Source organism: Mus musculus, chromosome 10, assembly GCF_000001635.26.
Source record: "Mus musculus strain C57BL/6J chromosome 10, GRCm38.p6 C57BL/6J".
Taxonomy (NCBI): domain Eukaryota; kingdom Metazoa; phylum Chordata; class Mammalia; order Rodentia; family Muridae; genus Mus; species Mus musculus.
Window position 1 is genome coordinate 68,110,867 of NC_000076.6, and position 19,202 is coordinate 68,130,068.

At 42.8% G+C, this 19,202-nt stretch overlaps 1 protein-coding gene across 7 annotated transcripts in view; it reads right to left on the reverse strand.

Annotated features, from left to right (window-relative positions):
* Arid5b (AT rich interactive domain 5B (MRF1-like)) overlaps nt 1–19,202 on the reverse strand; it is a 186,833-nt gene that overhangs the window by 18,344 nt on the left and 149,287 nt on the right. For 5 of the 7 annotated variants that reach the window (XM_030245282.1, XM_006514129.3, XM_006514132.2 and 2 more), the window contains 3 exons: nt 17,923–18,127; nt 15,833–15,885; nt 7,385–7,482 (listed from right to left, as the gene is read on the reverse strand). In XM_030245282.1, coding sequence (XP_030101142.1) covers nt 7,385–7,482; nt 15,833–15,885; nt 17,923–18,127 — 356 coding nt within the window. The remainder of the gene's footprint in view (nt 1–7,384; nt 7,483–15,832; nt 15,886–17,922; nt 18,128–19,202) is intronic. The other 2 variants (XM_030245281.1, XM_006514130.3) reach the window with 1 other exon arrangement.

Sequence of the window (19,202 nt, forward strand, 5' to 3'; positions counted from 1 at the left end):
GCTACTGTGTGTCAGTAAGGGACAGCTGGACCTCTAGTATTGAGGGGACAAGGAGAGCTAGCTTGGTGGCGGTGTTGCAGAAAGAGAAAAAGAGTCTGCCCACATGAATTCCTATGAACAAGATGTTAGCCAGGAAGCAGATATAATTCCTGACTGGCAACTCCACTCTGGATGAGGGATGGAGTAATCTACCTGCTGGATATACTCTCTGGAGGGAGTGAGGACCAAGCATCATTACCTGCCTCTGAGTCACAGGCTTGGGAAACCAAGGCCTTAGAAATCATAATCTCACTTTCCACTCCTTTACAGGCATGTTCGAAAGGGGATTGCCTTTCCTATAAAATTTAAATTCATTTTAATCATCATATCCATGGCACAGAATTGGGAACTACGGGAAATTTCAAGGGAGGTGATGTCATACCTTCCCGGCCCTAAAACCAGTTTCCTTCTCTGTTTGATGATGGACTCAAGTTCTAACCTTACCTCTTTAAGATCCAGCTCAAATTCTAGAGCCTACAGGAAGATGTCTCACTGTGGGTGGAAACCTCCTGCCTCTCTTCTCTGCTGCCTCTTTGTCTTTCTATCTATTACACATCTGATTTCTAAAGCCTTGACTACCTAAGTGGCATCCCTGAGTCAGGCATCTTGATAAGTTAGATAAACCGGGACTTTCTGCAGCTTTCATGAGCCAGCAGTGGTTCCTGGAGGCTGCTATCCAGTGAGGGACCAGACGCTGTGCCTTCCTCAGCAATCTCTGCTCCCAATGCACCAACGTATCAAACCCACCCGAGTCTGTGACCACGATAGGAAACAGCACATATCCAACGACCAGAGGAAAGGGCTACTCTCCTAACTGCCCAACGTGTTCCCTTCTGCCACTTTGGTAAAATATACTAAAAATGAGTTATTAAGGAAAATAGAAGTTCAAAAGACACACACAAATGCAAGCCCTGATTATTTTCTCTTTTTTTCTTTCTTTCTTTCTTTCTTTCTTTCTTTCTTTCTTTCTTTCTTTCTTTCTTTCTTTCTTTCTTTCTTTCTTTCTTTCATTACACTCAGTGAAAATAAAATTACTGTGCTCCAATTCAAAGTGAGTTCACAAAGTTTACCTGTAGCTGTCCTCATTCACTAAGCCTTTTTATGGGCTGATAACAATAGTTCATATGAATATGAAGGGGTCCTGCCTGTGACTTTCTCAACTGTGTGTTTATTAGCTTGAAGGGTGTCAAGGATACATGGACTTGTGTCCTAGACACGAATGGAATGGGATCTCACCTTGACTTCCTTTCTCTTGACTTTTTGCCCAGTTATGAACCTCAAAGATTTGGGGGTCTGATTTTGAGCACAGTACTTGTATTACTCAGTGCACAACCCCCCCCACATCCTGCCCACCACCTTCTGAAAAGCAGGCAGACCCTGTGAGATGACTGTCATTCAGTTTCTGCCCCCCCACCCCGCCACCCCCCACGCCCCTGCCTCTGGGTTGGGTGTGGCTCACCCTAAGCCACTCGGCAGTAAGCAGCCAGAGCCATTGGAGTCTTAACCAAAGGAACTCTTCCGGAAAAAGCAGGTTAGAATTTGAAATTGGACATTATGCACGCAAGAAGATGAAGTGTAAACGCTCATTTCCCTCACAAACAAATACATTTGCTTCGGATTCTGATTTCCTAAATACTCAGAAAAGCACACCACAAAGCGCTTTAGCCCTGATGCTGCTCCTTTTTAAAATCCCTAATAACAACTTCATGTGCTCCACACAAACAGAGCATGTAATTCATTCAAGAAAATTAAAACCAGTAATCTAGTATTTTGTGTAAAGATCCCCCTTTTTTGTGCTTCAAAAACATAAAAAAACAAGAAAACTTACATATGAAAACAAAGCCTTTAAAATGAATTACTACTCCAGAAAAAAAAAAAAAATCAAGCTATTAAAAAAAGTCCACAGAAGTAGCCATTTTGTTTTTGTTTCTTACCCAATTTAAAAAAAAAAAAGGATAATAATTCAGGGCATCTTCAGGGTTGGATAAGAAAGAAAATGTGGTCCTCAGAAGAGCCCTTTGCCAGGGAGAACACAGACATTTCTTGGCGTTCTCATCAACAGTAACTTAATCTATAAATCTCAGCAAGAAATGTTGAAAGCAACCCTATTTCATAAGCTTTGCTGAGTTTGAGACGTCTACATAGCAACAGCCTCGCTCTGGGAAAACACGAAGGCTTTTTATATTGGTAATCATCTGTAACATGAACAATTAAATACAGTACTAATGGACTATGGCCAGGAGCCTGGCACTAATATTAAACACTGACAGAGATGAATCGGTTTAGAAGCAAAACCAGGGCTGACAAAGACATTTTTATGAAGTGCTTGGACCTATTTTATTTAAACCAATCAGAGACAGGTTTGGACGAGCAGGGCCCTCAGCGACAGCGAGACATTCACAGCCACTGTAAGTACGGTCTCTGCTCTGCCTTAAATAAAAACACCCATTGATTCATTTCTATGGCTCCTACTTTTATTATTGCACTCATTAATAAACCCAAAGTGCCCAACTAATAACATACAAGTAACATTTAATGAGGAACTGGGGATGCTTTTTTTTTTTTTCCTTTTCTTGTAGTAAAACAAAAACATTTACTGGAACCACGAACCGCACTGCATAAAAAAATACATCAGCGGTAGATAACGCGATGTAGAGCCCTCACTCCTCCATCATTGTCCAGGGAAGCAAAGCAAAAGGGAGGGGTTGGGAAACAGTACTCCCTGTATTAGAAGGGTAAGAATACTATTCTTCCCACAGGGAAGCAGCTGGGGAGATGGCTCAGCAAGTGTCAGGACCTGAGTTTGAAACCCAGCACCATGTAAAACCCAGTAGTAGCGGCAGTGTGCTATTCACCACAGCACTGTGGGTCAGAGACAGATCCTTGGAGTTGGCTGGCTAGCCAGCTGAACCAGATGGATGAAAAGACCGTGCTTCAAAGAATAATGTAGGGGCCAGGGAGATGGCTCAGCAGGGAAGGCTACCACTTGCCAGCAACCCTGGTGTCCTGAGTTCAATCCCAAAAAATTGTCCTCTGAACTTTACACACGCACACATGTCATATTTGCACAAGAGTGCGTGCACGGATGCATGCAGGCATGTATGCACTCACTCATGTGCATGCAACACACACACACACACACACACACACACACACACACACACACACACTAAGAAATGAGAGGACGTCACACAGCTGCAGAGGAAGAAGGGTTTCAGTAGTTCTGACCCATCTCTGGAAGGCTTTAGAAAAGTCACCACAAAGTTCTGATCTCTCTCTCAACTTCCCAAGCTTCTTGAAAATGGTGGCTGTTCACCAAAACAGCCAGCCATTTTCTGTGTGGCCACACGACTTGTTACTGAAAAGAATGAATGAACCTGATGGTATGCCTTTAGCAAGAGGCCAGCCTCTTCTTTGGTTGGAGTCCCTGAACTGATCAGAGTGCCCTGTCTTTTGGGAGATCCAGTGAAAGAGCAGACATTCAAAGAACTATGGCCCCGCCTCTTTCCCATACTCTGGCCCTTGGGATTATTGGTGAGTCCCTTAACGGACATTGCTATAGTTTGCTTTCTATTGCTGTGATTAAAAAGTCCTGATTAAAAGCAACCTGGGGAGAAAAGAGTCCATTTGCCTGGCACATTTCCATCATACTCCATCATCCTGGGAAGCCAAGGTGGGAACTCCAGGCAGGAAATTGGAAGCAGGAACTGAAGCAGAGGTGTGGAGTAGTATGGCTTCCTGGCTTGTTCTGTGACGCTTGCTTGTTCCTTTACATAGCTTTTATACAGCTTGGGGCTCCCTCCCTAGAGGTGGGCCTGGGTCCTCCACATCAGTCAGTCATAAAGAAAATGCCCTACAGATCTGCTCATAGAAAACCTACCGAGGGCAAGTCTTCAAAAGAGATCCCCCTTTCCTCAGATACCTAACCTGCGTCATGTTGCCAAAAAAAAAAAAATCAACCTGTTCAATCATGACTGGTTTAAAAGAGAAACATGATCTTCAAATACTGGTAGCTAATGATTATTAATTACTAATTGTTCATAGCATTCTGATCAGAAGGCTGCAGCAGTCTAGATAGCAAAAGAAAGGCTCGTTATCAGTGCAGAACTATCCCTGGCTGCAGGCTCTGCACACACCTACTGGTGTGGTCGGACACAGTGTCACTGGATAATAGCAGAGCCATTTGTTCTAGGCTCCAGTTTCTTTCATTGGTCCCAGAAACCCATGAGCACACAGAGTCAGCCCCACAGAGATCCTCCCTGATGTCAAAAGTACTGTGCTTTTCAAAAGGCTCCCTTAAACTCCCAACTCTTCCAGGCACACCCCTGCAACTTGTGGGCAGAGCCCAAATGACTTCTTTCTCATGGAAACCCAGGAAATCTGCATAGACCAACACCAGTGTTCCCCGATGCTTCATACTAGCACTTGAAGCCACCCCTCAACTACTGAAGCCACATCCTTCTGCTCAAGACAGGGCCTACTGGGAATTCTCCCTGTTGACAATTCAACATGGCTTCCAGTCTACCACTCACAGTCTCCTAACTCAAACGCTGACCTAAGAAGTTCCAGAACTGGAAGAATATTTTATACCTCTTGAAAAATGTAATCCAATGGGAGACCAAAACTTTACAGAATGTCTAGTCTGATGCTACAAATTCAGAAAATGAAAAGAAACATTTAAAACATTTCGCAATGGGCTGCGGTTGCTAGGGCTTTCCAAATGGACAGTTTTACATCATTCAGGAATCTACTGCACCTTAGGAAAGGGAGGTCATTCATCGAGGTACAACCAGAGTATCTGAGCATTCCAGTCAAGACTGTGTCACTGACAAAACCTCTGAAGGAAAACACACCCAAGGGCTGGAGACACAGCACAGCATTTAAGAACACCAGTTGCTCTTCCAGAAGTTGTTCAGTGGCCGGCAATCACGTGGTCACTCTTAACTATCCATAACTCCTGTTCTAGGGGATCTAACTCCATCTTCTGGCCTCTGTAGGCTCCTCCACACATGTAAGAGGCAAAGTACCCATGCACCTCATTAAAGAAAAATGAAACACACACACACACACACACACACACACACACACATACACACACACACATACACACATCCTATATTCATTCGATCCTTCTCAATCCTTCTCTCTAACCCAGTTCTTGCCTGCTCTTGATCATATGCTGTGTTGTAAAATGTAGTTAATGACTATGCCCATTTGTCGAGGAAGTGGGCTAGCTGCAGCTATGTGAGTCCTTTTGCCAGTTTTATCTGTCATTGGGTCCCCTTAAGATTAATGGTTCGGGTGCTGGGAACTTTTGGAGAGGAGAGAGTATGTTTTTATGTCTCTCATGCCATGATTTGATTAGAGGCTCCTAAGCCAAAGATAAGTAGGTTATGGTAGCCTCCAGCACTGTGGGCAAAGCCCTCACCCAGGAGGCATTGTATTGGGGATCAGCTGCCTGGTACAGCGGGTAACAGGAATGTGTGAGCTTTGATGTTAAGTACTGAGAGAAATCACAGTTATATTTATATATATATGAAACAGTGCTACCAAGAGTGGTAATTTGAACATCTATTATTGATGTTTAAGAATCTTTCCAGATTACAATAGGGCCAGGGCAATCTCTTGGGAATGCTCAAAGGGAATTTTTCACAAGGTACTAAACCCAACTCAATTTACTTCAATTATTCCCAAACAAACATTATAACTTTTGTTAACTGGCCACACAGTCAAAAATGAGATACTGATAAACATGCCCTTGAACTTCAAGGGAACGTAATGAACACCTACTATGTCAAGAGATATGAAGGATACTGTCTACGACCCACCGTGGTTGTCATAAATGTAGGTCAGAGTTGGATTACCGATGGACTATGAGAAAAGTAATCAGTGAATATTAGCATTTTAACCTTTTTTTTTTACCTGAATGCTTTGTTCCACTAACTTGGTGTATCCTGATTTCAGTGTGTGTATGGACACTATTAAAACATATGCATGCATGTGCATACACATGCATATGAAAAGCATGCATGCATACATATACACATAGTCTCTCTTTGTCTCTCCCTCCCTCCCTCCCTCCTTTTCCCTCTCTCCTCTTTCTATTTGAACTCTCCAGCCCTGGATTTGAAGCCACCCAACTTCCCGAGTCATATTCACTTTTCCTCACGTATGTTTCTTGGTCAGGATGCTTTATCACAGCAACAAGAACAGTAACTAAGCACAGTAGAGGATTAATTCTAAACAGGCCTCTGGATTTCATACCAACAGCATACATGAATGCGTGTGTACTCTTGACGCACACAGGCATGTACACACACCATTATGAACCCCCTCTCCACTTCTATAGGGCAGCACCACCAGGGCAGCACCAGCTGTAACGAAGCTGGTACAACCTAAACATTACATATGGACTCATTACACAAAGCACGTACCACTCATGAATTTGCTGCCATTTCTCAGCAGCATAGGCACACAGTCAGTCAGTCTAGGCACACAGTCAGTCAGTCTAGGCACACAGTCAGTGTAGGCACACAGTCAGTCAGTCTAGGCACACAGTCAGTGTAGGCACACAGTCAGTCAGTCTAGGCACACAGTCAGTGTAGGCACACAGTCCTTAATGCAATGTGAGGGGAGGCACACCGGAAGTGGGCAGATGGAATGGTCATGACTCCTGTCCACAGCGCCTTCCCCAGAGGCTCTGATATATTCTTTCTTGGTTATATCATCAGTCCTTTTCTGAAACAGGTGGAGCTTATTAGAAACCCCAAGCTGAACAGAATTTGGCTCGAGATTTCCTCAGTTGAAAGAAAGCATGTCTATAGGTGAAGAAGTCCTCACAAGGTATGGAAAAGAATAGCACACAGACATAATCTGAGGCCGCCATGCTGTTGGGCTAAGGAATGCCTGGTTTCCAGGGCTCTGTCACACGTTAACCTCCTGACAACATTTCCCATCTTTGTTTTCCAGAAGCCCAAAGAGCTCATGGTAAGTGAGCCTCCTGAGAACATCCCTAGGAATCCACACTTGTTGGGGGAAGGGCATTGCCAGACAGGTGGCCACAAGACAAAACCTAAGTAAAGGCACATCTAATTTTAGTCTGGGTAACCAGAGAGCATGCTATGTAAAGGAGAATACTGGGTGTGGGGGGGTGGTGGGAGGGATGGAAGTTGGGGGATGGGTGGGAATGGGGAGTGAGAGGGTGGGGGAGTGAGTGAAGGGTATTTTGTCTTCTCCATGATCCTTTAGATTTCCCCTATCCTGTCTTTGCCCAGAACCATCTTCCAACTAACACAGCTTTAATTAAGCGAGGATTTTTTTTTTTTTGCAGGAGATGGCATCTTACCTTTCGTAGTGTCTGCGAGTACAGGTGGCCGCACTGGTGCTCCCAGGATTACCACCTAACTCGTCATAAATATGTTTCCACTGACGGCGGGCTGTTATCTGAAAAGACGGCAAGGAGAGATTCAATCTAGCATCGCTTGTGAGCCGCGGGACCAGGGTCATTCATTCTATGCAACATTCAGAAGAGAACAGACTGCTCTGGACGCCCAGAAACAGAGGGTGCAGTGAGCTGAAGAGGGGAGGTAATGGCTTTAACATAAGATCTAACACAAGATCTCTCACTTCACAATAAAGTATGGCTTCCGACTTCAGGTGCTACGTGCCACCCTTGGCTAACTTCATCTAAGGCACCACCTCCCTAGCTATTCATACAGATATTTGCCCCCTAGGTCCCAAACACACACCCCACTCCCTACCCCCCGCTCCTTCTATGTTAAATGATACAATACAAAATAAAGTCACATTTCCACTGAACTACATGCTAATTCCCCAGCTTAAAAGCACCATAGTTGACACTGGCTGCCTGAAGCAGGAGGAGATGGGTAGCCAGCCATACTACTTAAAGAAAATATTTTTTCCCCTCAAACATGTTTATGCATCTTCTGATCCTTTGAGCCATACAACGTGTTTTCTGCTTTAAAACAAAGCAAGACACTAATAAACCAACCATATAGATAGAAGGATAGAAGAATTTATAGCCACCCTGACATTCTATCATCACTAAGACAAAGCCTGAGTTGGAGGTGTGTCTATCAAATCTGTTTGTTTCTATTTACATACAGCAGGGAAATGCAATATTAATCGAATCCCATGGAAACACACCTATTCCCAAGGTAAAATGTTCACTCTGTACGTTCTCGAGTTGGGTGCATAATATCCAAACAACAAGCAATATCCTGCCCTGTACAACACAGTCTCTTTTTATTTTTATTCATAAATTTTACTGTTGTACATAGATTGGATTTTGCAAAATGACAGATGCTAAGATTTGGCCATTGATTATTTGGAGTGTGGTGGTGTGGGAAATCACATAGCTCACCTACATGTTAGCATGTAGCTACACCTGAGCATGTTAGAGGACAGGACAAGTTCTGAGGTCCGTGTACACATTTCTAAACAGTCTAGGGAGGATGCTATCTATGCTGTTACAGGATGTGTAGAGGACAGGGTGTTGGCAAGTTGCCAGGGGTGTTCAAGACAATCAGGGTAGGACAGCTTCGTTTTAAAAATACCACAGCGCTCACTGTCAGCGGAGTTCACAGGGCGCATGCATGAGTGGAGAAAAACTTCAGTCCACAATGTAGGCTGTGCTTATCAGTTCTGATCGAAGGAAGAGGAAATGGTAGTGAAAGGGCAACTTTTGTCATTTTTAGTAAAAGAAATTCTTTGTCCTTAAACCCTGCTGAAGGCCCAAGGAAGGTCTCCATCCAATATGGAGTCTCAAACTGTCCAGTTTGTCATGAAGTCTTCTTACATAGAGATGCCTGCTGCACATACCAGACGGGACAACGACATACAATTCTTATGTGCGTTAAGACTCAAACTCCTCTCATGACACTATAAACACAGTAATTGTCATATGTAATTGTAATCTTCATCCAGTTTGTAAATGAGACTAACTTGGGTTGATCTATTAATAGGCTGTCAATCAAAAAAAAAAAAGCACAATTTTTCCCCTCAAAAACACCAGATGCCTAATACCAAGGTTCCTTTGGACATCTCCCACCAAGGTCTTCATTTAGATAAGGGGAGGGCACAAGGCACACAGTAGGACTACAGGAACAGCTAAGTATATCCCTGTAAGCATTTCAGAAGTGGTTCCCACTCTGGCCATCTACACAAACGGCATGTTCTATTTTCTATTAGACAGCTTGTACTTCAGTTGACTCTGGCCATGTCTCACGAGACAGACCAGTGTTGGGACTGCAAACATAGGGAAGGGCCCATCACTTATCTAAGGACACAGAACAGTAGGAGTAAACCCACATCCACACAGTTGCCTCCCGGTTCCCAGAGCTGAGGTCTTTGTGCTGTTATCAAAGCTACCTCGAATTCAGATTGGTCTGAAAATACAGGCCATGCTGGCCATGAAGGCTTGTTTTTTCCCCTCTGAGTTCTTAGCCTTTGGGTTTGGGCCAGCAAGACTCAGAGGGTAAAGCAAAAAGTGCTTTCTGATCTGTCGGTCTCTCACCTTTTGAAGCTAAAGGGTTCTTCTGTGCCAACCCCTTATCTCTCTCGATAGAGCAAAGGGGCTCTACTGTTCACTACGGAGCCCTTTTTCTTGGGTTATATTCCCCTGTCACCCCTTCTAGTAACTCATATGAGATGCTAGAGTTTCAGGACATGGCCATCTACTTACACGTCATCTCATTTTAGGACAGAGTTGGGTACAGAGAGTGAAGGAGGTGGGAAGGAGGAGGAGGGCGGAGGTCAGAGCTCAGGTAAGACTGAGAGAGAGAAGCATTTCAAGGTTCCTAGCTGAAAGGGCATCATGGCTTCAGACAACTACAAAGACCGAGCACACGACACTCGGGTGCAAGAACCAATCTGGATACCTGTGACAATCTCACTCTGAAGATCACTGAGAATCCCTTCTTCCCTAGCATAGGTAAAACCAAAGGGTCTCCGAAAAACCACACCATGCCCATTAGATCCAGCATGCACGTGTGCTCTTGGCTTTCAAGCACAGGAGTTTTTCCAAGTGACCTTTAGAATCCAGATGACATTTTAGAGGTGCTTCGAAAACGAGTTGTCTACACCACTGTTTGTATAAGAAAACAGGGCTAAGGAGTGGAAAGGAAACCTATTCCCTCCGTAGTTTCATTGATGCAACTATCCAGTTGCTTCAAAAGTATTTCCGGGAGGTGGTGGTATACAGAGATGGAACTCAGTAGGACACTTGCTAATAAACCTGAGGACCCAAGTTCCATCTCAGAACTTTGAAGAAAAAGGCCACAGCTCTGGTGGCTTATGCTTGGAACTCCAACACTGAGAACATAGAGATGGGTGGCTTTGGGGGGGGGGGTTACTGGCCAGCCAGTCTAACCTATTTGGTGATACCAAGGCCAAAGAGAGGCCATGTCTCCAAAACGAAGCAACAATGAGATCCCTCAGAACACTCAAGGACAAACAGCCAATCATCTGGTCATAAATTTGGCCATTGCTCTCACTCAGGAGCTCCGGGTCCAGCCTAAGACCCAGCCAAGACTATTCAGCAGTATCTGCCAGTGTTCCTGCAGACAGCTCACTGGACTCAGCAAGTTACAAGTTACCACTAGCAGAACAAAGCAAACCAAAGCAAAATAAAACAGAAGACATGAAGGAGGGAGGGAGGGAGGCATGTAGGGGGCACCTGTGGGAAGTGGAAGTTGAGGGTGGATACATCATGACACATCATGTCCATGTCTGAGTCTGTATGAGAGAGTAAATAAATGATATTCTCTTTGAAAATAAGGAGCAGGGCACCTGAGGACACCCATGCATATGCGTGCAATTTCAGGACAGCCACTTTTAAAGCCTTGGAGCCTTTAATTTCTCTACTCTTTAGGTTACAAGGATGAAATCATGCTGGTATCTGGGGGTCTAGTAAAGCAGTGAAGCCGATGGAACCAGGGACTTCTGTGAACTTGAGTTTTTCCAGTGGGTTGAGAATGGGAACTCAACACAAAGTCAAAGGATGTATGTGCTTGTGCCTAGCGTGGCTCAGGATGCCTGGGAAACTGAGCTTGGTCTGGACACCTTGAGGGCTGAATTCAAGGAAGATGACTTTTTTATTCCTGGTAGTACTCCAGGAACTGAAGCCGTTCAAAACTACATGACATCATCTTTGGCCTGGACCATTCTGAAGTAAGCCAAATGCTTTGTTATGTCCAGAAATGTTAGGGATAGAGTCAGAGAGGATGTCTTCAAATTGATGTCAGAGCCAGAGTCTGATGTCAGAGCATAATCCGGCAGGAAGCCAAGTGACTTCTCCCAGATGAACACATCATGGCGCTGCCTCGTTGGTGAGACTAGAAGTGGCTGGGGGAGCACTATGCTGCTGGAGGCACCATGCTGTAGGAGCACCAACTTCTGTGTCTTGATAAGTTTCTCTGGGCACCCACTCTGCTAATATCACTTTCTCTCAGAATACTGCCTGGGGCTTTCTACCAGGTGGCCAGGGAAGTGAAATTATCATAATAAACTATAACTGACATGCCCCCTCATGCTTCAGAGACTCCTCTGGCAGTTACTGTTTCCTTAGATGCTCAGGAAGGACCCTAGCTCAGGGGCAAAGCATTATCCTTTTCTGGATTGGAAAGGAAAGATTGGGTAGAGGAATGTCTAGCTGGAAGTCTGCAAAGAGTGAGCCATTACTAGCAGCCAATAAAAAACACTCAAGATGCAGTGTTTTCGGGACTCAAATTTGTTAGATACAACACTTGCTGTATTTCCAGTAAAGGCAGAAGGGGCTCATAGAATTTGTGCAGTGGTCAGTCAACATTCCAGACTTAAAATGAAACTTCTGCTTCTCTTTCTCTCTCTCTCTCTCTCTCTCTCTCTCTCTCTCTCTCTCTCTCTCTCTCTCTCTCTCTCTCTCTCTGTCTCCATCTCTCTGTCTCTGTCTCTCTCTTTTAAATTTAAATTGGAAGATCACGAAGAACCAAAATGAAACAATCCATAATCCACAATTCAAACCAGAAGGTTTGGAATAGTTTATAACCACAAACAAAAACAAGCCAATTAAGATGTTCTTGTTCATAGCCAGAGAGAACTCCAGAGACCTGGCTTTGGACAGACATACAGTAACACGTCTACAAATTTGATGCTTGCGTTTTGGACTGGTCCTGAGTATTTATATTACCTAATATTTACATATCTAGTATTTACATCACCTGTCCATTTAAACCTTTCTCCTAAATTCTTACATTTTTTCCCCTCAAGGAGACATTATCTCATGTTGTAATTGGTTGGTTACTAGGAAACATTAGTACTCTGACAGATATATGGGGTACTACTTGAAAGGGCTGGGGATGTATCTCAATACTACAGTACAGGAATTCATAAGCCATGATGCAAACAACAAAAACTAACTCAAGGACACATTTCCAGTCTTTGATATGTGATTTTGATAGAGGACATAATTGAAGACAAGTTCCGTTTGGGAAAATGTTAGACCTGGTATGTATGGGCTGAAAGATGATGTCAACAAAGCAAGGTGAATAGATTCTTTCCTCTCAACATCACTGCTAATATGAAGAAAATATCCTAGCTATATGAGAAACTGCCAGGAATGGAAGGCACAAGAGACAGCAATTTATGAGTGTCTCCCCTCTCACCTATACTACTACAGAGGCAGAGATAGCATATTGGGGATTTCCAGCAAGCAAGATTATGAAGAATACCACGGTGGGGAATGCCAGCGAGCTAAAATCTGAAAGATAAGATGGGGATTACCAGCAAGCTACAACCTGAAGATCGCCATGGTCTTAGAAACTTTGCTTATGTTTCTGTGTTTGTATGACAAAGGACATAAACTAACAGAACAGGGATTCTTTTCCACGCCAAGGTCAAGTCATGAAAAAAAAATTAATCTGTCAAGGTGCTACAATCCCCTTTACTGAAAATGGAAATAGCTCTGAGCTACATCCAGATTTACAGGAACTTTTCATAGCATGAAAATACCAGAAACGCTGTGCTGTTCTTGAGCCAAGGGAAGACTGATATTCTAGGATGTTCTAGGCTGCAAAACTAAATCTTCACTGAAAAATCTAAGATTTACCAGTCAAAATTCTCCAAGAAACAAAAATGTATTGTGTACCTAGCAGAACCAAAAGCTTAGGTGTAGATAGTAGAAACAAAGTTAGGTGCCAACAGGGCTACAGGAAGCTGGAAGCAAGAAGCTAGGGAGAGAGGAAGGGAGGGGGATTTCTTTTAAAATTCTATTTGTAAGTAGATGGGGGAAGATGCCCATTGGGCCCTTCATATATCCCCCAGGATAGGCATCTCCCACACACGCTACTTGGACATAAGGATTTGAGCTGAAGGCAATTGAGAACAAACACAAGAAGAGTCCCCACTCTTCCTTACCCATCTGTCATTGGTACAGATTGCTCCTGGAAAAGGTACCTTTTCACAGTAAGAGAAAGAAGAGAAACTCACTCTTAAATGGGGTGACATCTTTTATACTAGCTTCCTTCCTCAGCCTACTGAACAGTCCTTGAGCTCAGCATCCATCTCTCCTGGACTCGTTTTCTCGCCTTTACCTATCAAGAACTCTCTACTGAGCCTCTTGTCCCAGGCACTGGTCACTCTATGTTGCCTGACCGCAATGTACTCAAGTTTACCCTACCTCCATGTTGGAAACATGTTCTCCCTAAGAAAGTCATGAGAATTTGTATCTGGATCTAACCCCTCACCTGCATCTGAAGGTCAGCTCAGGGCATCTTTAGTCCAAAGCACCTATCCTGCAGGTCACATCAGTAACTCTGAGCCTTGAAGACTCCTTCCTTCAATTCTACTGGGGAAAGCTCTTTGTTTCTACAGGGCAATGGTCTTTTAAAATTTTTCACCCATAATTTAATGACTGATTCTCTTTAAATTAAGTCCCTTAAAGATCAGGATGGCTAACCCAAATCTTTCCTTTCTCCCGTGGTGTCTAACATATGTCTCATATGCATATGATGGCCTGTAAATATATGGTCATGTAATCTGCTGATTTATGGTCATGCATTCATCAATCAGTTCTATTAGTCCAAAAGTGCTGCAAATGTGCTCCCAAATTTATCAGAAGTTTCTTCTATTTGTTCCACACCAACTTGGTGTCTTGGAAAGACACAGATGTGAAAGTAGGAAACACTGATTCTGTGAAATCTGTTGGACTCCTCCTATCAGTTCATGGCATGAAGCACCAGAGTTGGAAAATGACATTTCATAATGCTTTGCAAATATTGTGTAACCAGCTGTGGTCACAGTTCACCAAAGTAAAACCTCATAGTCTTCACACCGTAAGATCAGCTTACAAGTCAAGGCTGAGAGGCTGTCTGTTGAGCTTAGGACACTAAGTTTCCGTCTTTTCACAGAGAAGAGACCTATAATTAGCTCAAGATTTTGCAGAACCATGAGCTGAGGCAGGGAGTCCATATCCTAGTCCATCAACAGATTTAGACAAGTTTAAAAAAAATATATTTATTTTTGCACAGGGTACTTTTATAAAACAAACCTCTCAAATAAAGTTGCATCCATGAAACGAATATTTTTACATGTGTTCATGTGCTAGGTTTCTGTGTAAACACATATGCTCCCATATATCAAGCAGTTTATAAGTTCACATATGCATGTCAAACACTTTTTAGTCAGAATTACTAGCAGGTACCTCGATGGTAAATAATCAGATTATCTGACTCAAATAACACTTTCTTTGGTTTCCTGTGCCCAGACTCCTACATCAAAACATTCTATTAGTTTCTGGAACAATATATGTTATATGGCAAGGACCACTGGTTTTGTGGGGGTTGGGGTAAGATAAATATACTTTTTTTGACTTTGTGTCTGTTGCTTTCATTTTACTATAGTACAGAGGTCTCTCAGATTACTTCTTAAAGGAAGAAAAGAAATAATTTCCCACTCAATTGCCAGAGGAACCATACAACTTAATCAGATTATCGTGTGGGAGAGAAAAACACTCCCAGTGACGCCATCTTACTATGTCAATTCATTTTATTACAGATGGCGTCTCTCTGTGCTACGTTAATGCAGCTCTCCCCGCCCTCCTCAGTATTTCAAGATCTTAATCTCCGTTTGTCCCTCTGATATTTTATTGGCTCAGAAATACATGCTGTAAAAATCCATGGCCATCAAATTTTCCCGTGGGCTAAAAATAACTCACTCCTGTCAGTTAGAATTAGCTGATAAAGAATGTCAGAGCCTGTTCTGAATAAATTTGATAACTTCCTGTTTATGCAGCAGTGACCCTTGTCTAATAAAGCTTCTTTGCCCTAGAATGAGAGGAGGCTGTGCTCTATTCTATTCCTTAATGGCCAATCCTGATGACTTCTGAAAGCCTTTAATACATTTCCCATATTAGACATGAACAGATGTCAGGTAGGTTGCCAAGGGAGATTTCTTTTATGCAATCTTGGCTTGTCGGACAGTCATAGACCTTTCTCAACATGGGAAAAAATTACAGACCCAACTAATTTCCCTGACAGGGGAGAGTTACATATGTTTTCCACTTGTAGTGTTTTACGACAAGTTTACAGTTTTGCCAAACCTGGAACTAATTGGGACCATTTCCAAAACTGGTCCAATAAACCCCCCAAAGTGTAAGAGCCATTGGGAAAGGCAGCCAATGATGGCGTGCTTGCTTTTCAGTTTTCCTCCATTTTGGCCAGAGACAGAAGGGATGGGGGTAGGGTGGGGGGGGAGTTAGATTGTGAAATTATTTCATTTAAGTTGCTTAAACACTTACTGTTTCATATCCTCCCAGTTTTTGAGCAGCTTGAAACATAGTCCAAAGGTTAACTGTTAGAGGGACAATAAGTATTTAGATAAGCATTGCATTAACACACTTCCAAGAAACGTCAATTCAAACATTTTTGTTTTGTTTTTCAATGAGAAAGAGAAAGAAAGAAAAAATAATAACAAAAAACCCAATCACCTCTATCAACAAGAATAACAACAACAAAAACCCAATTGTCTGCACCCCAGAGAGCTAAATTTCTAGGAAATAATTCACTCGAGGAGAGTTCAACATTATAGGATCTACTATGTTTAACCCTTAAAAAGTATTTCTTGAGAGAGAGTTGCAACACTAGAGTGCCTGTTGGACTTTAAGGACAAACAGCATAGTCTTGTCTGTCTTATCATCTGCAGAGGAAGAGAAGATGTTCGAAGAACCTTGAGGAATGTGTGGGAATTCAGAAGAGGGGTGTGGGGCTTGCTCAGTTCTCTGAGAGAAGGCCTTGCTAGGACAGTCACACTTCCTCCAGATAAGATTTCTCTGTGATCAGTAAACAGTCACTTTACTATATGATTACCTTCTTAGACTGTTTGATAACAAGGCCATAGTAAAGGATCTTGGCTGTATTTTTGCCAACATGTGGCTGGCACGTGAGAGTAGAAAACAGACAGGTCACATGCCTGACTTGAGTCACACAGTAAGGGGAGATAGTCATTCACAGAGAAATGGAGTCATAAGCACACTTAACTCCTTAACTGGGCCTGGATAGCTGTGTGATGTTAGGAAACACTGTAACTTAAAAAAAAAAAAAAAATCCGGAGTTTAGGGTTTGCCTGGTTATGCTGCCAAACAAGCTTGCCTCAAACTAGTATTGAGATATTTTTGGTTGCTCGTTTTGTACCAGATACCTTGGAATGTGAGAATATTGGACTTCAAGTAATCCTTTGGTGCAGGATTTGAACCAAATGGGGAATTAAAATGTCAAAAGACTCTGACACAACATGCTTGCAAAGCCATAGTGAACCTTGTACTGTGTCAAGGCTAAAAGAGCCCTGCCTTGGCCTTGTTCTCGGAAACACTGATAACGGGACAGAGCTCTTCATAGAACATTGATTTTACTTCTATTTGAGCAGCCAGTTTTCAGACAAACATTGTAATCATGTGCCATTATATAAGTTTATAATGACTTCGAGTGATCTCTTGTAATCGGTGCCAGCTGCTATTAGCTATGTAAATTGTTATGTAAAACATACAGGTTTGACTCTTCATCAGAATGACACATGGCTTTAATCTAGGGAGACGCATTTGGAGAAAATACTATTTCAAGCCAGAGGAGCCCATAGCTTTGTGCACCAGGAAATCCAGATAGCAAAATATACTTGGCTGTGAACTCCAGGGTGCAAGGGGGGGGGGGCAAGATCTGGGTTTTCTTTTTCATTTACAATGGAAGTTTGCACAAGCTATGAGTTTCCTTGTCTATGCATGAAGACACCTAGACGCACAGCCAGCTCAAAGTTGCTACAAACTGGGATTTCTCTTCAACTTTTTATTTCATATTTGATTTGAATTCAGACTTTAAGAAAACAACAGGTTTAAAACTAAAGGGATTTTTTCCCCCTCTTTATGGCTGTTTGGTCTACTTTTAAACATCTTTCTTTTAGAAGTTGTCTCTGAACAGGCAACATCTGTGCCTGATAAGGCAACATCATCATCATTATCATTATCTCATAAGAAAGGAGTTGCAGACACTCCAGATTGACAAAACAGAAAACAAGAAGCTTTCAGCACGTCTATTTCCAGTCACAGTCCTCGGACTTCTGCCTATAAATATCTCTGCAATTGTCCCAGAAGGCAACAATGCAGCGGAAAGAGGCAGGGAGAAAATTCTTGGCTTGGACAATTTGTGGATCTACTATAAACAGAAAACACCCTGCCTAGATTAGGATTTCAACATAATCACTAGTAGAAAAGAAAAGGAAAAAAAAACCCAACAACAACATTTTTTCCACTCCCCGCTCCCTAACCCCCGCCCGCCGCCTTGCAATTTCAAAGAATCTTAGCAATTCTGATCTTTCAGAAACAAAAGCAAGGATACTTACTCTGTTTGAAACCCAAGTAGGGAATTCGCTCGATGGGCGTTTTTCTTTCTTTCATGTATTTATACAGGGCCACTAAGAAGGCTTGTTCATCTGCCCTGCATTCTTCGCCAATAGACAGCTTTGGCTTTTCTTCATTTGAGGTTTTTTTACAGTTATTGTGGTTATTCTTCGGCTTGGTCAAGGCTGACCTGGCCTCTCCTTTCACCTGGAAAAAAAAGTAATAATAACAGTATATCAAATCAAGTCTCGGAAGGCTTGAAAAGACATCTGTAAGTGACACTTTCCACAGAAGACACCCTTGAGTGAGGATGCTTCTAGACGATGGCAACAAAGCTCTATAAAAGAGCACATAGCAGGCTTTTGTGCTCTGTGGACTTGATGCAAGTACTCAAGTCTAGCAAGGGTGTGACATGAATGTCAATAAAACTTTATTGACAAACAGGTGTCCAGAGGGCCACAGTTGGCCAGGTTGTGCCAGGGTCCTTTGTCTTCTTCACAGTACATTCATGTCAAACCAGAAAAAATAGTGTTAATATCTGGGAAGAAGGCTGATTTTCCCTTTGATACATTTTATTCCCCCAAAGGGCACCACCATTAAGCTCCTTGATTAAACCCGGTTTCCATAACAATAGCCCAATACTGTATATTTTATATAAAAGAGAGAGGTTTATTTCTTTGTATGCATTTATCCGCTTTCTCTTTCTAGACACCTGGAGGAGCTCTCCATGCTGGGTCATTGTCATGTGTTATCTGTGGTTGATGGCTGCACACAACATTGAGCAGTGTACTAAAAAAGCAGATTTTTTGATGATGACTTGATGGCTTTTTCATCAGCTTAGAATGGGATAGGACATGTTTCCTTGCCAGAAAAGAAAGAGTAGAGAACAGTTAAAACCCCAAATAGAACAAATGGAACCCTCTTCTTCCCCCCCCCCCCCAACTAAGACATAAAGGGAGGCATATACTTCATGGTTCTTCCTTCTACCCCACAGGCAGGCTTTGGTGTTTGGCTAACCTAATGTTCCCTGCTCGCAGCCATGTTGTACAGCGGCCTTTGATGGTTGTTAAATATAACGCTAAGTTGCTGAGTTATTTTAATTGTAAAAGGGGGAAGTACAAAGGGTCAGCCTTGGAGTTCAAATGCCCCCACAGGGAGTGTGTACATTCCAATATTCTTTACATCTCCTGGCTGACATCGGGCAGGAAGAGGGTAAGGGCCGGGAAACGTTGGGAATAAAAATGTCCCACAGATTCTACACCGTTCTCTCTTTCCAATTTGT